The 22,116-nt window shown below is 37.8% G+C and overlaps 6 protein-coding genes across 6 annotated transcripts; 5 read left to right on the forward strand and 1 right to left on the reverse strand.

Annotated features, from left to right (window-relative positions):
- The first annotated feature begins 531 nt into the window (after nt 1–531).
- Nucleotides 532–2,666, forward strand: LOC108105237 (zinc finger protein weckle). The gene is made up of 4 exons (XM_017211708.2): nt 532–759; nt 815–1,990; nt 2,068–2,417; nt 2,481–2,666. The coding sequence occupies exons 1-4, from the start codon at nt 577–579 to the stop codon at nt 2,635–2,637; spliced, it is 1,866 nt and encodes a 621-aa protein (XP_017067197.2). The 5' UTR covers nt 532–576; the 3' UTR covers nt 2,638–2,666.
- On the reverse strand, nt 2,667–21,884 carry LOC108105235 (leishmanolysin-like peptidase). The gene is made up of 8 exons (XM_017211706.2): nt 21,088–21,884; nt 7,393–7,541; nt 5,789–5,819; nt 5,642–5,724; nt 5,467–5,578; nt 4,722–5,107; nt 3,950–4,656; nt 2,667–3,885 (listed from the first exon to the last, which is right to left on the reverse strand). Exons 1-8 carry the CDS (start codon nt 21,217–21,219, stop codon nt 3,428–3,430), a joined length of 2,058 nt encoding a protein of 685 aa, XP_017067195.1. The 5' UTR covers nt 21,220–21,884; the 3' UTR covers nt 2,667–3,427.
- Nucleotides 8,437–10,966, forward strand: LOC121530387. The gene is made up of 4 exons (XM_041819396.1): nt 8,437–8,515; nt 10,327–10,508; nt 10,559–10,735; nt 10,808–10,966. Exons 1-4 carry the CDS (start codon nt 8,437–8,439, stop codon nt 10,964–10,966), a joined length of 597 nt encoding a protein of 198 aa, XP_041675330.1.
- LOC108105238 lies at nt 11,684–12,263 on the forward strand. Its single transcript, XM_017211709.2, has 3 exons — nt 11,684–11,791; nt 11,854–12,030; nt 12,091–12,263. Exons 1-3 carry the CDS (start codon nt 11,699–11,701, stop codon nt 12,247–12,249), a joined length of 429 nt encoding a protein of 142 aa, XP_017067198.2. The 5' UTR covers nt 11,684–11,698; the 3' UTR covers nt 12,250–12,263.
- Nucleotides 12,409–13,108, forward strand: LOC108105217. Its single transcript, XM_017211680.1, has 4 exons — nt 12,409–12,471; nt 12,527–12,667; nt 12,724–12,900; nt 12,953–13,108. The coding sequence occupies exons 1-4, from the start codon at nt 12,409–12,411 to the stop codon at nt 13,106–13,108; spliced, it is 537 nt and encodes a 178-aa protein (XP_017067169.1).
- Nucleotides 13,488–14,205, forward strand: LOC108105218. Its single transcript, XM_041819397.1, has 4 exons — nt 13,488–13,502; nt 13,600–13,746; nt 13,810–13,986; nt 14,047–14,205. The coding sequence occupies exons 1-4, from the start codon at nt 13,488–13,490 to the stop codon at nt 14,203–14,205; spliced, it is 498 nt and encodes a 165-aa protein (XP_041675331.1).
- Nucleotides 21,885–22,116: the final 232 nt, after the last annotated feature.

The raw sequence follows: 22,116 nt of genomic DNA on the forward strand, positions 1-22,116 counted from the left end.
GGTGCATTTATTTTTTTGAAAAATTTTCACTAATCAATTTTTTGAAAAAAAAAAAAATGAAACAACAAAATGCTAATTTTTCCTGGTTGTTATGCAAAAAATCAGGCTCAGAGCTTAGTCAAAGATTTTTGTAGCTTTAGACCGAAACTTTTTTGGCCGAATGCGGAAATATAATTTTTTAGGAATATTTGCTCATTTGACAGGTCGAGGGTATTTTTCGAGTATATTTTGCATTTGGCTGTCAGTAAAATGAGTGATGAATTGGCTAGCGAAAAGAAAGTTTTTCTTTCTCTCAGTGCAAAGCTGCAAGCCAACACAAAAACTTCAATAAATATGAGCAGTGCTCATTGAGCACCATTTCATGTTTTTGTGTTAGTAAGGGCTCTGCCGTATAGCGAATTTTTGCACCCGCTGTGTTAAATAATACATTTACGATATTCGTCTGGAACTACTGAACCAAAAAGCAACTTCAGCCCTGGTTGCTTGCGCAGTGCCCGACCCTGGGACTTAATCAGAAGCAGGGCTGTTAATCAAAACAAAACAATAGTGGTTGTACAATTTAAATGATTTTTAAAAATGTCGAGTATTTCCGCTGGAAAACAAGTCGCTAATGGAGATCCTACACTTTGGCATCGATGGTGTCGCCTGTGTGCCCACGAGCACCCGACAAACCGTACTTTGTACACCGAAGAAGATCAACCAAACTCTCAAAACACGACTTTGTTGGCCATGACTATAGGAAAATACTTCTGGGTGGATGTAATTATTGTTAATTTAAATGTGTATCCTATGAAACTAAAATAATTCCTTTCAGATCAAAAGAGAGGATGCGCTGAGCAATTATCTGTGCTCCGAATGCTTTACATTGATGGATTGCCTCATTAACTTTTCAGATAGAGTTCGCAAAGTGCAGATCGTTTTCAACAGATTACAGTCCTTAAACCCGGAAAATTTAGTGAATTATCCGGAAATTCGAAAGGATTGCGGTTTAGAAAACGATGAATGGAAACATATGATATCCAGAACAGTTGAAGCGCATCTTATGCAGAAAGAAGAGGGATTCGTGGATGAGGTTGGAGCAATAGCTGAAAATGAAATAACCACTGATGAGGTGGAAGAGCAAATTTTAGTAATACCCCAACTGGTGGAAAAAGAAGAACACTTTCAGTCAAAAGAAGCGATTATTAATGAACTAGATGTCGTTCAGGAAGAACTTGAAATCAGTAGAACGAACGAAGAACAGGAAATCTTGGAGGAGAGTGAATACCTTGCGGAGGAAGAAGTTGAAACTGTGGAGGAAGAAATAGACGAAGCAGAAGCGCTGGAGACCTCAGAAAGCTTAATAGAAGTTGATCACATACCAGAGGAAGACTACATCGAAGAGTCGCAAATAATAGAAGAAAGTCAAGTGGAAGACTTTCATGTGGAAACCTATGAACTTTTATCTCAAGCTGAACAAAGTTTAAAAGAAAAAGAAACTGAGGAATCCACTGAATCCGAAACAGATACTCAAGATGATTCTATTCCGGATAATCTCGTTAAGGACGTGGAAGATATACCCGCGGAACCAGTCATCTATACTTGCCACATTTGCAATAAGCCGTATAAGAAACCCATGGCATACAAACGACACATGGTGGAGGTGCACGACACTGAGGCCAGGGATTTACCGCGTTTGGAATGCAACCAGTGTGGACAATGTTTTCTTACCGCCACCCAGATGGCCTCCCACTATAAATGCCATTTACCCAGCACACCAAAGCCTGATAACTCTTGTATATTCTGCAAAAAACTTTTCACCACCCCGGGAACTCTCAAGCGACATATCGAAGGGGTACACAAAAAGATCAAGCCCTATGTATGTGATCTCTGCGGCAAGAGCTTCAATTACGTCACCGGCTTAAAAGATCACAAACTGGTCCACACTGAAGAGTGCCCCTTCGAGTGTCCTGTGTGCAAACGTCGTTTTAAAAACTTGACGAGACTAAAGGTAGGCAAACACATTTATAATGGCTTCTTGGTTTCCAAATTTTTAGAGATGTATATGACTACCCAATTCTGTTTTAGATTCATTCCGATACGCACAGTGACAAAATCTACGAGTGTACTATATGCGGCGTAAAACTTAAGACCCGGCGCACCTTCAATAAGCACAAATTGGTCCACTCAGATGAACGGCAATTTAAGTGTGATGTCTGCGGATCGGCATTCAAGCGGAGCAAGACACTAAAGGCGCATCTCATCCTGCACACCGGCATCAGGCCTTACAAATGCAACTTCTGCGGAAGGGACTTTTCCAACGGCTCCAATTGCCGATCGCATAAGCGCCAGGCGCATCCTAAAGAGCTGGCTGAGGAGGAATCGCGGGGAGTGTCTCGTTCCATACTTTTACCCATGCTGAATGAACTGACCAAGGCGTAAGTAGCAGCAATATAATATATTATCTTATTATTTTAAATTAATCTTTTAAATTTGTTTAGTTCCAAACTTATAAAAACACCCGCGAGGCCCAGCAAAACGAAAGGTAGTAGGCCAAAAGTGTCTACTAAAGAGCCAGAAAGTCACACTGAATCTCCCACAAAGGAAACGGATGGTGCTATCCTCTACGAGCTGGTCGAGGAGCTTGATTACTCCTAAGTATTTAAATAAACTTTATTTAGAAACTATTTTAAAACTTATAAGTGGTTTATTCACAATTCATTTTTACGTTCTTAAGAGCTAGATTACAAATCGAGGGCTGAGTGTACAATTCTTAAATGCTTGACAGGCAGCAGAAATAGAAAAACACATTGAACTTAAGCGAAACTAATCGAATAGATAAATCACAAGGCAATCAACAAATTTCGAAAACCATATTCATAATAAATAACAAAGAATTAAACAAGCAAAGTGGAACTGCTTAATGCCACAGTACCAAATATCAAATATTTTTCGCAACAGGCTTTGGAATGTAGATCAGAAACATAATTCTCTTTGGATGCTCCACATTGAAGTATATAGAGCCGTTTCAAAGTGCATGAAACATCCAAGGACACATAAAAAAATCACATTTTGGGATGGACAAAATACAAATACGATTAAATAGCAATATGTTTCGAGGGAGCGGTCAAATTGAACTGTTGAGCAACAATTAATAAAATGAAGCTACAAAAAGTAGTCTAAGAACAATGTTTAGTTCTTTTACTAGTCCATAATTCGAACTTATTTTTGATCTGGCAATTAGAAAAAATGGAAATTCTAATTTGTTGTCCAAAGAGGCTAAATTTCTTTGCTTAAAAATCCGACCCACTCAGATTTTGGTAGTATTCCACTTACGATCGACCTAAATTTAGACAAGTTGAGCTTATATCATACAGCTAAAATGTACAAATTTCACTAAATACATATAGAGCAAGTAAAACTGCACCCCTGCATCATCCTGACCAGCCTAACTGAGTCCACATCGCAGGCCGAAAAGCAGGAGAGCAGCGGTCATTATGGCCACGGAAAGTGATACTTCGCTGCCCGCTCCACAAGCGAGAGTGTCGCGCGGGTACTTGTTGAGCGGATCGGGCTCCTCGCCCGGGCGACACTGTTTGCCCTGGGCGGCAAACTGTTCTCCGCATAGCTCATGGCACGACGGACACATGATTGCCCCCTTGTGCAGCCATCCATTAGCCGCAATTCGAATGGAGAGCTTTTGTCCGGGAAATGAGCACTTGTAACTATAGTTGCCCACCAAGATGTACAGTCGCCCATCGAAACAGTCATACTTGTAGCATCCACTGCCCCAGTGCTGCCACTCACGAGTCTGGTGACAGGATCGCTCCTCCCACATGGACTCACTGTGGTCGAAGCACTTGGCTCCCTCGCCATAGCTCTCCAAGGCGAAGTTCTTTTCAGGTTCTGCAAGATAAGATAAAATGTGAGTTAAGCTAGTAATTCAGGTCATGATGTTGCCTTGGCTTACTAGGATTATTCTCCATGAATCGACAATGAGATCCTCGCACTATCACATTCTTGCTGCGCCAGGTGAACTCCTGAATGTAGGGACAATGGTCGGCCAGAGAGACGGACCCACCGTAGTATCCCTCTTCTCCATCCTTCACGTGATTCAGGCTGTCAAAGTTCTGATAGCTCTTAGGCAGCTCGAACTCATGGCGAATAAGGTTGCACAACGCCACAGAGTTGCGATCATCTGTGCACTCGGTTTGAAGGGGATCCTGTTTAACCTTCGAACAGAATGGATGTATGGAGCGGCCCCTGGCATGGTTATACTGTATCCAGTCCTTGCAGCTGCGCATGGCAAACGCACATCCCAATCCCTTTCCCCAAGTAAGCGGCGTTGCCATGGAATAGTTGGCCCGATACCAACCGGAGTCCTCCATCAAAGCGAGGGTGATGCGCGAGAAGACCGGCGACTGTGTGTGCGTGCCAGTCATGGCCTCATTCTCGAGGATGCGCTTTTCCCAGTGGGTCAGGGCAGTACCTTCACCACCCTGATCCTCCAGCTCAGCGCCCTCCAGTTTATTGCAATTGAAGTGGGCACGCACCTCGGCAATCACTCGCGGCGTGACCATCATATCCACTACTTTGTTAACATGGCCACCACGCACAGACCAGTTCTCTCGCACCACCTTGCGGATGGTTTCGTTACTCCATTGATGTATCTGCAATCTGAGATGGGATTTTGTGAATTTCATTTGGATTTTCAAAGGGAAATGGAAACATTGTAAGCTTACTTCTCATTCAGGTACGGCTTGCCAGTGTCAGACTTTCTTGGAGTCCGGGGTTTTCCTTCATCATCCCTGAAGAAAGCGTACAGACTTACGGAGAAGCCCAAAGCATGAAGGATTTCATGTTTTACAGTGGAGATCAGTGTCTGTAGCTCCTGCGGCTTTGTACTGATGCTCTCCGGACAGAGATTCGCATGACCAGCGATTGGACGATCCAGAGCTGCTTCCTGCTGACAATGGGCCGCATAGGCCACCGTCAGACCCTTGAAACAACGCTGTGTTTGTCTAGCAGACACATAAAAGACAAAATCTGCATTCTCAATTCCATCTCCCGGTTGCGTATTGCTATCTATTCGACAGTTCTGACCTGTGGCATTACACACTCGACAGACCTAAAAGAATAAAGAAATAAAGAAAAGAAGAAGAATGTTAAGAAGCTTTTAAATATTTTACACAAAATAAATGCTAATAATATTAACTTTTTTAAAATGAAAAAACTTATTTGTTACATCACACGAAAAAGCAATTTGCGAAGGGTGTTGTAAGCTTCCAACTATTTAAGTGACCCATGATCAAAGCTGCAATTGTTCATTGCCTAAACCAGTTTTGAATTAAGTTGCATGTATTTTCCTCAAGGCCTTTCCTCGAAATTAGGCGTTTCGAGCCAAGTTAGGTGTGGTGGTAATTTCCCAGAATTTTGTTGACCTAAACTTGAATGGAATTCATGGAAAACTTTGTTAAGGATACGTACGTCCAAGTGAGCGTCGGGCACCTGGACCTCACCACACATCGTCGTCGCCTTGCAGTGGTCAATGCAGTGGGTGTGGCCGTTCTTCACGTACACCTGGGTGCTGTCGCATTTCCTGAAATTTCAGTAATAAATATTTAATACAGTTTGCCGATTTTGTTCAAGCGGAAGAACATACCTATTGAGACGAATGACGCCTTTGGTCTCTCGCACCATCAGCGCCTGTTCCCAGAACTGCACGGCTTCAGGGAGCACGGTATCCTAAAATGGGTTAAATCAAAGACTTCAGCCACGTTGCCAAGAAAACCAAGAAATGTCAACTCACATTTATCAAATTAAATTTCTCTTCCTCCAACCTGGCAGGGGGTAAGACCATGAAACAACAAGAAAATAGTTTAGTTTATTAGATTCTCTGGGAAAAGAGGTGGCCACAGCAGACGTGGGTGTAGTTTCTGTTAAGATGTAGGCGTTCTGAGAAGTGCTAGAAATCTGAAAAGCCAATTTTGTTTTTATGATAAGAAGCCCTGACAACCGTTTTAGGGTAGGAACTTCATTACGCCGTTAAAGCTTATAAGTCAAGGACAATTCTGCAAAATTTGATTTCCAAGAGAAAGTTTTTTTCTTAAGGAAATAATTTCCAACTAACCATTATTGGTTATCTACTTATCTACGGATAAACTAGCTTACAACAGTTAACAATAACTACAGATATTTTTGATGTACTTTAATTTCCGGATTAAATACGTCGTCCAAAACTTTAAGCTGATATCAATACAGCCAAATAATCGGATTTCAATCGTCTCAGCATTACATTAAACTCAAAACAAGCTTGAAATCAATTTGTAAATGTAAATTCTTCAACGAAAGCACTTTTACGAGAAGGTCGCCCGATATTTACTGTCAACTGTCTGATACTTATACCGGGTAATTGTGTACCTGTTAGCACCTGTTTGAGTCACTTATTCGCGGCTAAATTATTCATTGAATTGAAACCGACAACGAGACCCCAAAATTATAGTCAAGTCGAGTCAACTCTCCGCTTTCCTGTTGACCTTGTCCGCTGCCAATACTCTCTAAAATCGATCGGTCAGATCGAAACGAGTGTTAACTGTCAGCCAATCTGGCCAGTTATAGTGGCCAAATGGCTAGTGGCTAGTAGCTAGCAGCTAGTGACCATGTGGATGGAGCAATCGATGGCCAACCTTAGGAGACAACACCTCGGCCCACTGCGTTTGATTTGGACAAATTGCGCACACACATGGCCAACTGATTCGGGCCTGAAGTATACGTATATTGTTACCCAACGCGGAGCGGCCGTAACGGTGCATGGCCAAAGCAAAACGGTCGGGAGAGTGAGTTATTTACTCGCTTTTGCGCGGCTTTATGTTAACTTGACATTCGGCCAAGTCAAATTGTAAACTGTGTTTTTTCTGTCTGCTTGGCTGGCTGCCATTAAAGTGCAATTAAAGCCAATTTTCAGAGCTGGAGCACAGATTTACACTAAAAGAAACTTAACTAGGTAAAGTGCGCTTTTAGGGCAAAATAAATCAAATTGCACTTAAAACTTTTCTGCATTTATTTTCAGTCTAACTGCTAATATCAACTAAATGGAAAACTGATGAAAAAGAAAATAAAAGTTTATTTGAAAAGACAATACTTCGGATGAGTGATCAATGTGGTAGCAATTAATCTTATTAATCTATACCAAAAGCTATTAAAGTTATTAAGAAGTCAATTAAAAACTTATTAATACCAATTTTCCTGACTAATATACATAATTTTGGAGAAATTATGTAACTTTCCTTTAGAGTAGACAAAGGAATTTTAGCTTCCAAAGCTAATGTTAAAATTTAAAATTTTCTTAAAAATATGTTCATAAATTCCAGCTGTTATATATTTATTTTCCAGAGTGTACCCCTTGTTACTCACCTGTAGACGGACTCATCGTAGACAAGCAGAATTCGCAGCGGCTGCACGGCGGCAACGCTGCGCCGGCGCACGCTATGCCTGGCTGGCTCTCCGGCGGATTCGGAGTCATCTTCGCTATCAGCCAGTTGGATGCGCACGCCATGGACGACCTATAAAACGAAAGATGGATGGATATGATCAGATAGTGCCGAAAGGGAGAGCGGCGGCGGACGGATGCAGAAGAGAAGAAATCAAGATATTTTGTATATAAAGAAATCAAGAAATCACTGAACGGAGCTTAAACGAAAGCGAAATTTCGTTGTTAACTATTAAATGACGACATGTAGTCAGACAAAGGCCACACAAAAAGGCAGTTCCACGGCGGTAATTGGTCTGCGCAAATTGCAGGGAAATTAATTTTAAATTGCCCGCCAAAATGTCGAACGATTGGCACATCGAAATGTCAATGATTTGTTGGGCTGGTTATTTTTTGTTTCAGATTTGAATTTGGGTTTGGATTTGGGTTTTATTTTAGCCCGTTGTTTCGGCGATGCCATTGTTTCGATGCTGTTGTTATTATTACTATCGTGCTCTGCGGTCGCATTGTGCAATCTGTGCCAATTATTAGGAATAAATTAGATGTCTTCGTTGAATATGCATGGCGGGCCTTTATCCACAGATAATTCGTCGACAGACAGACAAAGCACTTGACACTCATCAGCATAAATTGTCGACGACATCTGTGAGATGCGCTTGAGTGCTGCTAAAAATATGTGCTCATCCAAAATGTATGTACATTCTGTCTGTCTGTAGGACCGGAAAGCGGTCTTAAAAGGTTTCTAATGCTGTCTCAAGAAGCCGCCGAGGAGAGGGGCTTCGAAAACGAAAGTATCTTTCTTGTCATCAAAGAGTGTCTATCATATATGAATGAAAAGTTAGACAAAGTGAAAGGCAACAACGACAACATCATCATCATCAACATCATCAAGAGGGGCAATTGAAATTATAATAAAGCTAATTTGCACACAAGAATTGTATTGACATACAGCTTAGCTGCCGTAATTAATGGAGCACCATATGTCCCTCATCGTGGGAAGTGATTGGTTAGGTGTTCTCACTGCCCAAGTGTGGTTTGTAACTGCCGGTAAATGGCAAAGTTAGACACCTGCACGAACCCGTTGAAGAAAAAATAACATTCCTATTTATCCAAGAACAACAATAGTTGTGGCAATCGCGATCAGACAAAAGAGTTTGGCATTGAAATGAGCTAAGCAAACAGTGGTGTGGCTGCGATGAAGTGCCGCAGGGTTTGACTGAATCTTGGGATTTATCTAAACACCCATCAAAGTCATCGAAGCTCTAATGACTGCAGATCAGCTGCCAACGTGACAATATCTGTCTGTCATTGTTTTTTAAGTTTTCAAACATCATTGTTTACGAATAATTATGGATATTAAAGTAATCTCTTACAAATTTGATTTATATTTTTAGAACATTGAAATGCGAATTTAGGAAGCGTTCTATAATTAGAAGAAAACTACTACCATTTATAGAGTTTTTTAATTAGTGTTAAGTTGCATTATAAAGTAAAGTAAAAACCCTGATGAGAAGATTAGCCATCTGCAATTAGTCTCTCAGTCACGTTCATGAATGATGTACTATATAAGCCCCAATGTTAACCCCTCTATGGCAACGCCCTGCGAAAGTCATGTGCCGTTGAGATAAGTAAAGTAACCATAAACCTTCGAAGAGATAAATTTCCAAAGCTGGCCATAATCGTGACAACGACCCTCGAAAAAAAAGTATAACCAACATAATGTACGATCTTCACATTGATCGTGCCCAGATAGGAGGCATTATCCCCCAAAAAAAACCCCGTAAGCTGCGCTGCGGTTGAGTGCATTGAAAAAGCATTTGAAAAACCGCACAAATTACAAATCATCTGCGAAACGTTTGGCAGGTGAAAGATGATGACGCACAAAACCATTTAGACGGGGCAGCTCGATGAGTTCGCTGTCATTAATGGGGGAAGAGATATAGAAGGGGGCTGGCAAGCGGGTTTATAGCGTTGTCAATATCTTTGCGGTATTAATGCAACCCAAATGCATTGTGATGCGGACCGTTTACAGTTGAATGGCGGTACACATTAATGAACACGATTTTTCTATAATGGGCAACTTAAATCACATTTATGATTATGTATAAGGGTCTACCATTGAATGAACAAAATATATTTGACGGTTTTAATTGAAATTTAATACTAGTTTTGATGGGTAGTTTATACCTTCCTAAAAAAACACGTTAATCTAAATGATTAAAATCTATGATATTTGATTCATTTATAAACGCTTAGTTGCAAAAAAAAAACTAATTGAAGAAACGAGTTTTTTATTGCTTTAGAAATTTATAAATAAAACATATATTCCAAATAGTTTTAATGGCTTGTATTGAACCAGAAAAATACCCCAACAAACTATAAATAATTGAATAACGAATATATAGCAACGACTATTAGATACCCATTATTTTTACAGCCCAGTAGATAATGTCATCTGTACTTTCCATAGAGACACCTGTTGGTAATATCATGTCCTTAAATATATCTTTCGAGACATGTGAGGCATCTATCTGGCTGGACATCTCTAAAGTCTGCATGACCAATCCCCACTCTTGCTCAATCTGTTTCTGAGTTGTCAGCACTTATAAGGACTTACGGATGGTCATTGGTGATGCTCCAAGTGATCCCATAATTTATTACATTATTTTCAACGAATACAATATACCCTTTCACTTTACGATCAAAGGGTATAACTACACGACGAACTATTACTAACATCGAAACCATAAGTTTTAGTACTCATCAATAAAATGTCCAGAGCACTAGTTATATATTTCTGCATATTTTGTTTAAAACTTATTACCTATATCCATGTAAGTAAATCGTTAAATATATAGGACTTAAGGATGAAAACGTAGCTCTTTTGAAGGTTGTCAATGGGTCCTATAAGTTTAACTCACTTAACTGCGAAGTCACCGCTCCAGAAATTGTCTATTTAAAGGAGTGCCGCATCAAGGCTATTGACCGAAAGCATAACAAGTTGAACGTAACAGTTGTTTTAAAAGAAGACATAACCCAGGTAATTTGGGATGAGAAATGTAGAAAATTTAAAAGTAATCTCTGCTGTAGATTGACCTGAATTTTAGAATCGTAAAGCGAGAAATTGGCGGTTGGCATCCCTTTTTTTACAATATCAGAATGGAGGTTTGCGAGTTTTTTAGGAACCGAAGGAAGTTTTTCATTGCCAATTATATGTATTCCATTATGAGGCCTTTCTCAAATATCAATCACACCTGTCCATATGTGGTAAGACCACCTATTAAAATATCTTACTGTATTAACTTATTAATTTATATATTTCATATATTCTCTTCCAAGGCTAACGAAGAGATTTCAATTAAAAATTTTTCTCCAAGTGAAGATACAATTCTGGCAAAATTTCCAGTGGACTACGGCCAGTATGGCCTTCAATCAGTTTTTTACGTTCGCAATGCGGTGGCATTTAAAGTAAATGGATCTGTTTTATTTTTCAGATAACAGTATAAATGAAAATTCTACGATTAAAAAGCACATTAAAAAAATCATTTTTAATAAAATTTTCATGTATTTATTAAAGAAAATAAATGTAATTAGCAGAAATCAAACTTTTTTAATGCTTTTTTGTGGCCATCAAGAACTGTACTCTTTTGGCCATAAACGCACAGATATTTTTTAACCGTAAGTAACAGAAATACATTAAATACATAAAAACGTAATTAAACTATATGGTATTGTATTAATAATAAAACTATAAAAAGATTTAAGAATGAACAACTTAAAAATAGATAACACACTTAGAAATAGAAAACATGTCTTTTATTCATTTTAATATTATAAATAAAAATCCAACTAATATAATATAAACATATACCGAATATGTACTGTACTTCAGTGCCATCAAGTTCAAATATTAAATCAGACAAATGTCATCAGCAATTAGTAAAGTAAAAATGAACCTGCTAGATTACATCCAATTCAGTGTTAAATAAAAACATGATCAGAGCGCATGTTCCTTGTACATTTGTCTATAAGTTGTTTAAACTGTAAAATATAGTAAAATGTTCAAAACACAAGTTATATATTTGTGCGTATTTTGGATAAATCATTTTAGTTATATTCATGTTAGTAAATCATTGAATAACATATCAGATAAGGATTAAAACCGTTTCTTCCAAGGTCAATGGTTCCTACAAGTTTAATTCACTTAACTGCGAAGTAAGTGCCCCAGAAATGGGGTATATGAAGCTGTGCAACATCAAGGCCATCGATCGAAGGCATAATATGATGAACCTAGTGGCGGTCCTTAATAAAACGATATCACAGGTAGTTTGATAACTGAGATATGTACCAAAAGAAAAATATTCTAAAGACTATCTCAACTTCAGTTTCAGATACATTTCAAGATAGTTAAACGCGAGAGTGGCGGCTGGCATCCCTTTTTGTACGATATCAAAATGGACATTTGCCAATTCTTTAAGAACCGAAGAAGGTTTTTCATTTCCAATCTTATATATTCTTTTATGATGCCTTTTACAAACGTCAATCACACCTGTCCATACTTGGTAAAGCCGGAGTTCAAATTTTGTTATTAAATCAAATTAATTTTCATTAATTACTCTTAGGTTGGCTCCGAAATGGCGCTTTTGAATTGGACTCCAAACGAGGAAAAAGTTATAGAGAAATTTCCAGTGGACCATGGCCAATATGGCATGCAGACCACTTGGTACGTCAACAAAGTAGCAGCCTTAAAAATAAACGGATCTGTTTTATTTTTCAAATGATAATTACCAGAAAAAATGATATTTTAATTTATTCACGCCTAAATTTAGCTGTGATTAAGACAGAAATACCATAATGTATTATGAATTATTAAAAAGAAATTATCGAACTTATTTTTTACGCTCTGCAAATCGAGAAAAAATGTAGTAATTTTTCATGAAATGGAGAGGCAACAAGTTATTTATTTATCCGTACTCTGGCTAAATATCCTTTGTATTACTAACGTAAGTAAGATAACGAAGTTCGAAGCATTTTAAAGAACAAATTTCATAGGTGCAGGGGGCCTACAAGTTTAACTCATTAACTTGCGAGGTTGTTCCACCGGCAAGTATTAACAATTATGTGTGCCGCATAAAGGCGATTGATCGAAAACATAATATGCTTAGCGTTGCATCCTACGCTCTTAAAAACGTCTCAGAGGTAATTGAAATATTTAAAACATATTTAATGACTACTCAAAGTAATGTCTACTGCAGTTTGGAATCCATTTTAAAATGGTTAAAAGAGAGATTGGCGGTTGGCATCCTTTTTTGTACGACATGAAATTGGACCTTTGCGAGTTCTTTAAGAACCGAAGGAAGTTCTTTATTCCTAATTTTATATATTCCTTTATGAAGTCATTCACAAATATCAATCACACATGCCCATATCTGGTAAGAAAAAATATCTTACAATAAAATATTAGTTCCATATTTTCAACTAAAGGCTGGCGCAGACTTGGGACTTTGGAATTGGACACCAGACGAAGCTGGAGTCTTATCAAAATTTCCAGTTGAACATGGCCAATACGGTTTGCACACAACTTGGTACTTTAATAAAAAACTGGCATTCAAAATGAATGGTTCAGTACTATTCTTTTAAGTGCTTACTTCTTAAGCAAATCATTTCAGTTTCACTGGAAACGAATTAAAAAATATTTTAAAAAGTTATGGATTAATAAAAGGGCTTAATAACGGTAAAAAAAATACTTTTAATTTCTTGTAAAAATACTTAAAAATATACATATTAAAAATATTCTTTGGTAAGGCTGACTAAATCCTAAATTATTCTTTATTTGATCATGTTTTTAGCCACACTTTTCAGCTATACACGCTTTGGCTTATTTAATCTTTGATACGACGTAATGGCTAACCCGCTTGACAATAAATGTACAGATAAAATCGGGATATTAAAAATATATTAACAAAGTAAACCAGTATAGTCTAAAAATCGAGCAAAATTTGTATTATTATATCACGAAATGGAGAGAGCGCAAGTTATTCATTTCTTAGTACTCTGGCTAAATATCCTTAATATTATTAATGTGAGTAAGAAAAGAAAGTGCGAAGCATTTTAAAAAACTTATGTAATAGGTACGAGGGTCCTACAAGTTTAACTCATTAAATTGCGAGGTTGGATCACCGGATATTATTCCCCATCATGAGTGCGGGATAAAGGCGATTGATCGGAAACATAATATGATCAACATTGCAGCCTTTATTAATAAAACCGTATCAGAGGTATTTTCAATAACCAACATATTATGATTAGCAAATGACAACTAAAAGTAATATCTAACCCAGTTTGCAATCCATTTCAAAATTGTTAAACGAGAGATTGGCGGTTGGCATCCCTTTTTGTACGACATAAAAATGGACATTTGCGAGTTCTTTAAGAACCGAAGGAAGTTCTTTATTTCCAATCTTATTTATTCCTATTTGGCGGCATTCACAAATGTCAATCACACATGTCCTTACGTGGTAAGTTTGACAAACAAAATATGTTACCATTATACGTTAGTTTTATACTTTCATTTAAAGGCTGGCACAGAGATGCGACTTTGGAATTGGACTCCAGACGAAGCTGGATTTATATCAAAAGTTCCAGTTGATCATGGCCAGTATGGTTTGCACTCAAATTGGTACATTAATCAAGTATTGGCATTTAAATTGAATGGCTCAGTACTATTTTTTAAATGATTTTTTATCAAGCAAAACACTAAAAACGTATTTTCTGCACGATGTCACTTCAGTTTTATTGGCAACAAAAATTTGTAAACAATTCATAAATTAATAAAGGGATTAAAAACGGTAATTGCCTGCTTTTTATATCTTGTAAAAAATAATAATATAAAATATATTAAAAATATTCTGTTGATAAGAAGGTCGACCAAATGATATCGCCATCCTATAAATGGCCATATTTTTAGCCACACTTTCTAGCCACACCGGTATACTCCTCGTATGCACATGACACATTGGCTTATTCAATCGTTGATAAGACGTAATGCCCAACCCGCTTGCATACTAACACACTTTCGAGTGGCAAACAAATTTTGTTCGGTTTGTGGGCCACATTCGAGCATGTCCAGCTTTGGCCATGCGACTCACGTTTAACTCAGAAATGGTAACAATTCAAACAAAAAATAAAAAATATAAATAAAAATGCCAAAGACCGGCAAAGAAAAGCAAAGAGAAATGTTCGTTTCGGCCACAGTTGGCTGAGCATGCGGCCGCCTGATTACCTCCCGTATTTACTTTTAAAGCCAAAACAAATAAGAGGTGGCTTAAAAAGACCAAATAAAAAAAGAGCTGTCATAAATGGCCAACTGCAAGCCACGCACGTTTGCTCCGGGTGGAGATCTCTCGGCATGGAGATCGGGATTACGAGGCGCCAACGCGGTTTGTCCAGTTGCGCATGCTAATTTGGGCGCGGGAATCGATCATCGATGGCGGTTGAGTAATTATTAACGTCTGTCTCTATGGCTCGGAGCCAGTCGCCCGGTCTGCCAATCGCCAAGCAATCCGTAACTGACAACATTTCTGCGTCTTCATCTCACTCGTTTACACTCTCTTCCGCCCAACAATGTTGCACAGGAAAAAATATCATTTAACGCTTGGAAAAATGAAATAACCATTAGCTAGGTTTTTAAATCTAGATATAAATATATTTTTGAATTTATTAATATTATTATTATTTGGATAATTAAAAGCTTTAAATCATTTTTTAATATGAATTCCATTTTTAATGTGAATTCAATTAAAGTATTTTTGAGCACATTGTAATTTCCTTTCATAATTATTTTTGCAAAGTTTAAGCATCAGTTTTCCTTTTGTTTAAAATAAATCAATCAAACACTATGTTATCATATTGAAATTAAGTAATACAGACAAATTTATTCACTGCTTATAAATATTCATGTAATTATTGAATCAAAACAGAAATGCAATTTCCATAACGATGGCACGATGTGTTGATATTAAATAATATAATCAGCTTTGTTCCCGTTTCTAATAGCCCAATTTTAGGATTACACATTTTGGAAAAATACGAAAAAGTGAATAGTTTATAAATATTAATGCAACAAACAACAAAAGCAGGTTGTATTGATATTAATCAATGAAATCAACCTTGATCCCTATTTTGATAAACTAAATGGCAATTTCAATTTAATTTAATCAAGCGAATATTTTGTTTAAATTTACAAAACAAAAACATAGTAAATGGGTTAAACATTACAACAAACATTAACCCTATACTTTTTCGAGTGTACTTTTCCGCCGGCTGTCACCTGCGTTCAACGCTCGCTCAAGTTCGGCAGATCAATCGAAATCCCGTCTTTCCATTGAGCGTTTGTATTTGGGCTTTCACTTTCGTTCGGCCAGCACTCTCACTCTTGGATTCTCTCGACCAGCTAAGCTTCGGCTCACCAATTTGTGTTTTTACTTTTTTTTCTTGTTAATATTTTTCTGAGCCGGGTTTTGCCGATGGCCACACTTTGCATGCTGTGCCACTTTGCTGGCTCTTTTGGTCTGCTCTTTTTTTTCAAAGTCCCTGGCTGTCTGACTCATCTGTTCGCCAACTGCTGATTATTTTTACTCAATTCGTTCGTTACCTCACAGTTTGACCGCAAAAAAGCTGTGTGTTTGTTACTTAATTGAAATTATGAACTGCAGCTAATCTAAGGCACTTTAGCACCAGCTGAACGCCCGGATCAGCAGCTAGTCAAGTGGCACAATTTACGCCGCAATAAATTGGATGAGTTCTGAGCGGGATGATGGACCCAGCCAATTGAATAATTGCATTAAATGACAGTAAAAGTTCCATGAAAGCGCTGGTTTTTCGTTTTGTTATAAATATTTCGAGTGAAATTCCAATGAAAATTCCCTTGAATATATTGCACTTCGACAGGTGAAATCTATGAAAAATTTAAACGTAATTCCAACAAGTGAATGTATCTCATGCAGCTGATTTTACTTTTTACTCCACAATGCAAAACATTAAATGTTGCATTAAATTTACTTAAGATTTGCTTTGCTCTTTTAAATTATTCAAACTTATTAAAAACTAATGTGGATTTGCTATATTCCCGATATTCATAAAAGCTTTAAGCATACATAATCGTACTAATACTATGTTGCATGAAATTAATTGTTGCATTAAATTGCCTCAAATGAAATAATCTTGTTAAATGTTCTATATGTTTGAATACCTCAACAATTTTATAAAATTCGAAGAGCAAAACGAAGGAAGTTTATTGTTGAGATGCCAAAATTAATTAAAGTCAAATCAAAGACACACACAGCTAAAATCCATTTCATAAATAAACTAATATAAGCAAATTAAATGTGTATTAAGGATTTCATGTAGAAGTCAGTTTAAGTTCCTTTAATTATTAAGACAATGCCTAATTAGTTTGGCATTCAATTTGAGACACGTTCGAGAAACAGCTTTTTGTATTGCACAAGTTGAGCATGAATGGAAGTGAAATTTAATGCCTGTGTTTGCAATTCGAAACGCTGTTGATTGGAGCAAAATGCACAGGGATTTAAAGGGGCTTATGCAAGGACCCTGCTGAAGAATTGACCTCGCCCAAAATGGATTCACTTTGGGCATGAATCTCTTCCTGCTGAAGACACTTGTTTGCTCGCTTCCAGTTGCCAGTGTTTTGTTTCAAAACAGTTTCGCTTTAATGGCCCTGAAGCGGCATCAACGTGTACATCCATCAGCCATTTGGCCAACTGCGTTTGGCATTCGTTGATAAACGTGTTTTCTCCCCAGGTGCCCAACTACGCAACTGAGATAAATTCCAGATTTTTACTAGTAGCTCGTCTATTTGCCATTGCTATGGAAACTACTTTGCTACCAATGAAAGCTTCTGCTCTAACAGCAGTTTTAATTGAATGAAAAGAAAAAACGGAAGGCCAGTGTAACTGCTAACGTGATGAAGTTCGTCGTTTCTGGTTGAAAATATAACAGGAGCCACTGGATATTAAACTTTTTAATTTGCCAAAATTACATATGTACGTACCTACCTACTTTCTGATTGCTTTTCATATGAGAGAAATGGACTCATAAAATGAAACATGAACATAAAACTAATGTTTTATAATTGACAGCCAACAAAAGCTATGAATAGTTAAAGATTAACTTATTTCATTAGGAGGTTTTCATTTAAACTTTTTTTTAATAACATTGGAATCCCCACAGAGTTTGTTAATTTGTTTTTATATATAATACTATAATAGTTTTCATTATAACAAATACTTTTTGAGGCCATAATTTTTGAATGAAAGCTTTTGCTTGTTATTTCATTTTTACTCCGCCTCACGACTTTCCAATTGTATGCAAATTTCATTTGACGGGAATCCCTACAATTTATTTGCTGCAACTCAAGCTTCATGGCTCCTAATTGGCCAATTACACTTGCAATTCCATGAATACCTCACTAGCAAGACGAGTCAGTTCTATTTTTCTGGAAAATACCCGAAAATCCATCATCGATCTCCTTCTCATTCTGCAAGTCGAGGATGCTTCAAAGTTTTGTGAATGGCTTCTTGTTGGCTGTCTAAAACGTTTTGCTACAAAGTAACTTTGCTGTTTGTTTAAAGTTTGTTTTCCTCAGGTTGATAAATATTTAATCGTGAGGAATGGTAGAGGGTCTATGATGCAGAAGTATGGCAAGACGGCTATCCACTTAAAATGTAAATGGAAATACAAGCAGATGTTGGCAAAACATATTGGCGAGATGAATGCATTTGCATTTCTGTGTTTATAGTTACCAAGGGGCTCAGCCAAACGGTGTGGCAAATGTAATTTCGACATATCAAAACAAGAAAGTTTGTAAATACTGCAGGAAAGATTATACAGGGGAAGAGTGAGAACTTATTAAATCGTTGTTAATATAAATTATTATCTTGTTTAAGCTCAAAGAAAATTTATGTTGACTGCGATTTTTATCCTCCACAGAGAGAGAACCTGCAGTCTTAGCTCAGTTTGATGAAAGCCAAAAAATAATTAAAACCACCTGAAGTTTCGAAAGTTTGAACTGAATCCTGATTGTACGTTTAAAGTGCACTTTAGGTTCGCTGAGTTGATCGGATTACTGGGTCAGAGAGTACAGTCCGCGGCATCACTGACAGTCACGCAAACTGGCAACGTGACAAATGATTCAATTTGGGGATTTTTACACATTATTGCGCTCGTTCTGCCAGTTGTTGCTGCCATCTTCAATTTATATAAGTCTAATTACAATTGAGTGCTTCGGTTTCAACTGGACCGGTATTTGGTATGGGTATCAGTGGAGGTATGAGTACTACGTACATATTTTTGGGGTCGTTCGCCCACGCGGTCAGTGGACCCAGCCCTGCTGCGGGCTGCTCTAACACAACAACTGCTCCTGACAGGATCAATTTAAATGAGCATGGAGACAGTCAGGCAGACAGATAGACAAAAAGAACATTCCGTTGCCAAAGAAAAAGATACACACAATCTGGGCGACTGTTTTCTGCATTTATAGCAGTTTAAGTTAGAGATAATTCAATTAATTACATGCTGGGCGACCTCGACAGCATCGTTAGCCATCGACAGACAGTCGCTGAATTAATTTTCCCCTGCCATTCCAGTTCACTTTTACTTGCTCGAAACCAAAGTGGTTACTCGCTAATTAAGACTTTGTGGTTGCACAGTTTTTCCATATTTTCCCCTGGGTTTTAAATTATTAATTCGTGGTTAAGCAGGTTGAGTCATAAACATTTTTTTCTACCCTTATTATAAAGTTCTGGGAATGGTGACTAAAAATATAAAGATTTAAAACTTTTAATGAAAATATTTGTTTTCTGCAAAATAATCATAAGAGCAAATCAACAAATTTTATAATCTACAAAATGTACGACTTTTTTGATTCTTAGAAATGAAACTATAAACTCGAGATGTCAAATGATTTCTTTCCAAGAATAATAACTTCGCCGAAAAACTTAATTAAAAAGTTTTAAAAATAATTTTTTCATTTGAGAAAGTGCGATTTCCGGTTTCCTGAACATTACAACCACAGAGGACCGACTGTACCGCATACGATATAGTAATCATGTAAATTTCCCCTTTTTGCGCAATTGACTGCGACCTTTATTTATGGCGACGCGGCAATTAAAATGCCGTTGATTGGAAAGCAGTAAAGTGTAAGGAAAAACCCCTTAAAAGAAAAACAAAAGCCGGGCTCAATCTGAATCCAGAGCAACAAGTTGGCGGACATAGTCTGACATTAAACTCTAACTAGACCACTGGATGTGGTGCAGGTGGATGGCGGTTTGGTAACCGGCACCATGGTGGGTTACCAGTTATGAGTTACCTGTTAATATGCAGCACCACCTGACTTACTGACAAAACCAACCACACAGATTGCATTGACTGAATACTGAATTACTATACATCTCGAATGCGCATATTATTATCCGGCGGAATTAGTCAATAAGCTGTGGTTGCCATCACCTGCTTATTGTTTCAGTTTCTATTTCCATGGCAGAATGGAATTATGAGAACGGCAATTCAGAGCTCCTCTTAAACTCGCACTAATTAGGTATTTTCCAAGGCAGAACGAATCAATTATGAATTTCCAGTGAAAACAGTACCAATTAGGAGCTTACTGTAATGAGTACAAAGGACACAGACCCGAAGGCGTCGTCAAAACAAGCTGGAAATTTGAGCATCGAAAGTCCAATTTTCCTTTGACTGCCCGTTCAAGCTTTTCTGCAAGTTGGTTTTTCCAATCAGATTTTGTGCAAGTGCTTACGGGTGGTTATTTCATGTTCATGTTCAACTTTGATCGAAATGCCCCAATAAGCTTGTAGATTTTAAGAGCCAATTTGGAAGCTAATCTGCGTGTAAAGTTGAATAGGCTTTTGGCCAATAGTAAAATATTTTGTTAGAGGATCTCTTGATACTTTTACAAGTTTACTCATGCAAATGAATTGGTTTTTTAGGTAAAGTTTAGAATATCCCTTACCCTTCTTTATTAAGATTTTAATTTATTTCTGAGTACATTTAATTTTCATAATTGTTAAAAAGGATTGACGTAACGTTAGCCTTGATGAAGCTAGAGATACAACATCGTCACCTACTTTTAAATAGTCATCATATACGATTATCTGTTATTTGCAGACAATTATCTAAGAAATCATAAAAAATCTGACTAAGCAATCTGGTACTGGCTTATGCTATTGAAATAGTGATAGCTGCTTTTCAATCTCTAAAATTAACTGCCTTATTAAATTTTAAGAATATTAAATTAATATATATAGTTTATCAATTTTGTAAAATAGTTGATAATAAACAACTTTCAAAATAGCAAAATTCTAGATCGGGAATTCAGCCCTTTTAAGCTGAAATTGATTTTGTGAAATACTTGCAGTTAAATCCTATGGAAATGCTACGCACGTGTTTGCAGGTGCGAAAAGCTCCGGTTCCCAAAAATAGCCCTCTCCCCAGGTATTATTATTGGTTTTTGGTTGCCAGGGAAGAGGCGAAAGGGGGAACCAAAGAGGAGCAAAAGAGGGCCAACACAAACATTTGTGGACTCAACTCACCTCATGGGCCTTGGGATGCTGATGCTGACAGTTGTGAGCGGTGGCCGAAACGAGCAGCCAACAGCAGATTCCAAGGGCTGCCAGGAATTTCGCCATATTCTTTACGGGGCGGGAGAGGGGGCCTTGGGCCATAATGTTTGGGGGTTGGAATATCGAAGCTAATTATAGAGTATTTTGCATTGTTGTGGTCTCCCTCGCATCCGCTAGATGATGAGTAAGCGTACGATTCTCAAAAAATCTTTTAGTTTTCAGTTTGTTTGGAACGACATTATTGCCTTTTGTTTATATTACGCGTTGTTTGCTTGTTTGCCAATTTTTCTCTGTTTGCTTTGTCAATTAACTCGCGAAAACCGGCTCGATTCGATTCGAGTCCCTTTCCTCTCACTCGCACACAATCTCACACACACAGAGAGAGAACTATTGGGGCCTTTGGACTACTTTTTGTTTTTGTTTTCGGGTGGGTGTGTCCGCCAATCTTAGCCCACGCCACAAAATAAAGCCGAACTGCAGTTTGCGGCAAAACCAAAGCCCGCACTTAAATGTCAAATTCTCATGAACTGTCCGTGCAGCGAGTGCATTCTGTAGGATTCCCCGTTAACAGCCGGCACCGTGAGGCCTCAATAGTCGCGATACTTGAGCCTTTTCATTCAGTAAAATGATAAAAGCACTTGCTAAGGAGGTGGCGGCGGAGTTCCGGCTGGGGTGCTCGAAAACACAAAATACGAGAAAAACGTCCGACGGCGACGTTACCGTTCGCTGGACGATTTTGTTTTGAATCGAGTTTCTATATACAAACAAATATACACACTACATATATACAGAAATGTGACCAACTTTACAAAAGGACTATTGCTAGCCACCTTTTGTCTGCATTATTTTCTGGCCCAAGAGAAGCCACACTTTTTCTGGGTATCGATTGCTATCGGGTGAGTATCCCAGCTTTGTCAGGATTGTGTCTGTGCTATGTCTGGGATGCGTAATCGCAAACTGTTATAATATCGTCAGTTAATGTACAAGTATTTTACCTTA

This window comes from Drosophila eugracilis, unplaced genomic scaffold (genome assembly GCF_018153835.1).
Source record: "Drosophila eugracilis isolate 14026-0451.02 unplaced genomic scaffold, ASM1815383v1 contig_656, whole genome shotgun sequence".
Classification (NCBI taxonomy): Eukaryota; Metazoa; Arthropoda; class Insecta; order Diptera; family Drosophilidae; genus Drosophila; species Drosophila eugracilis.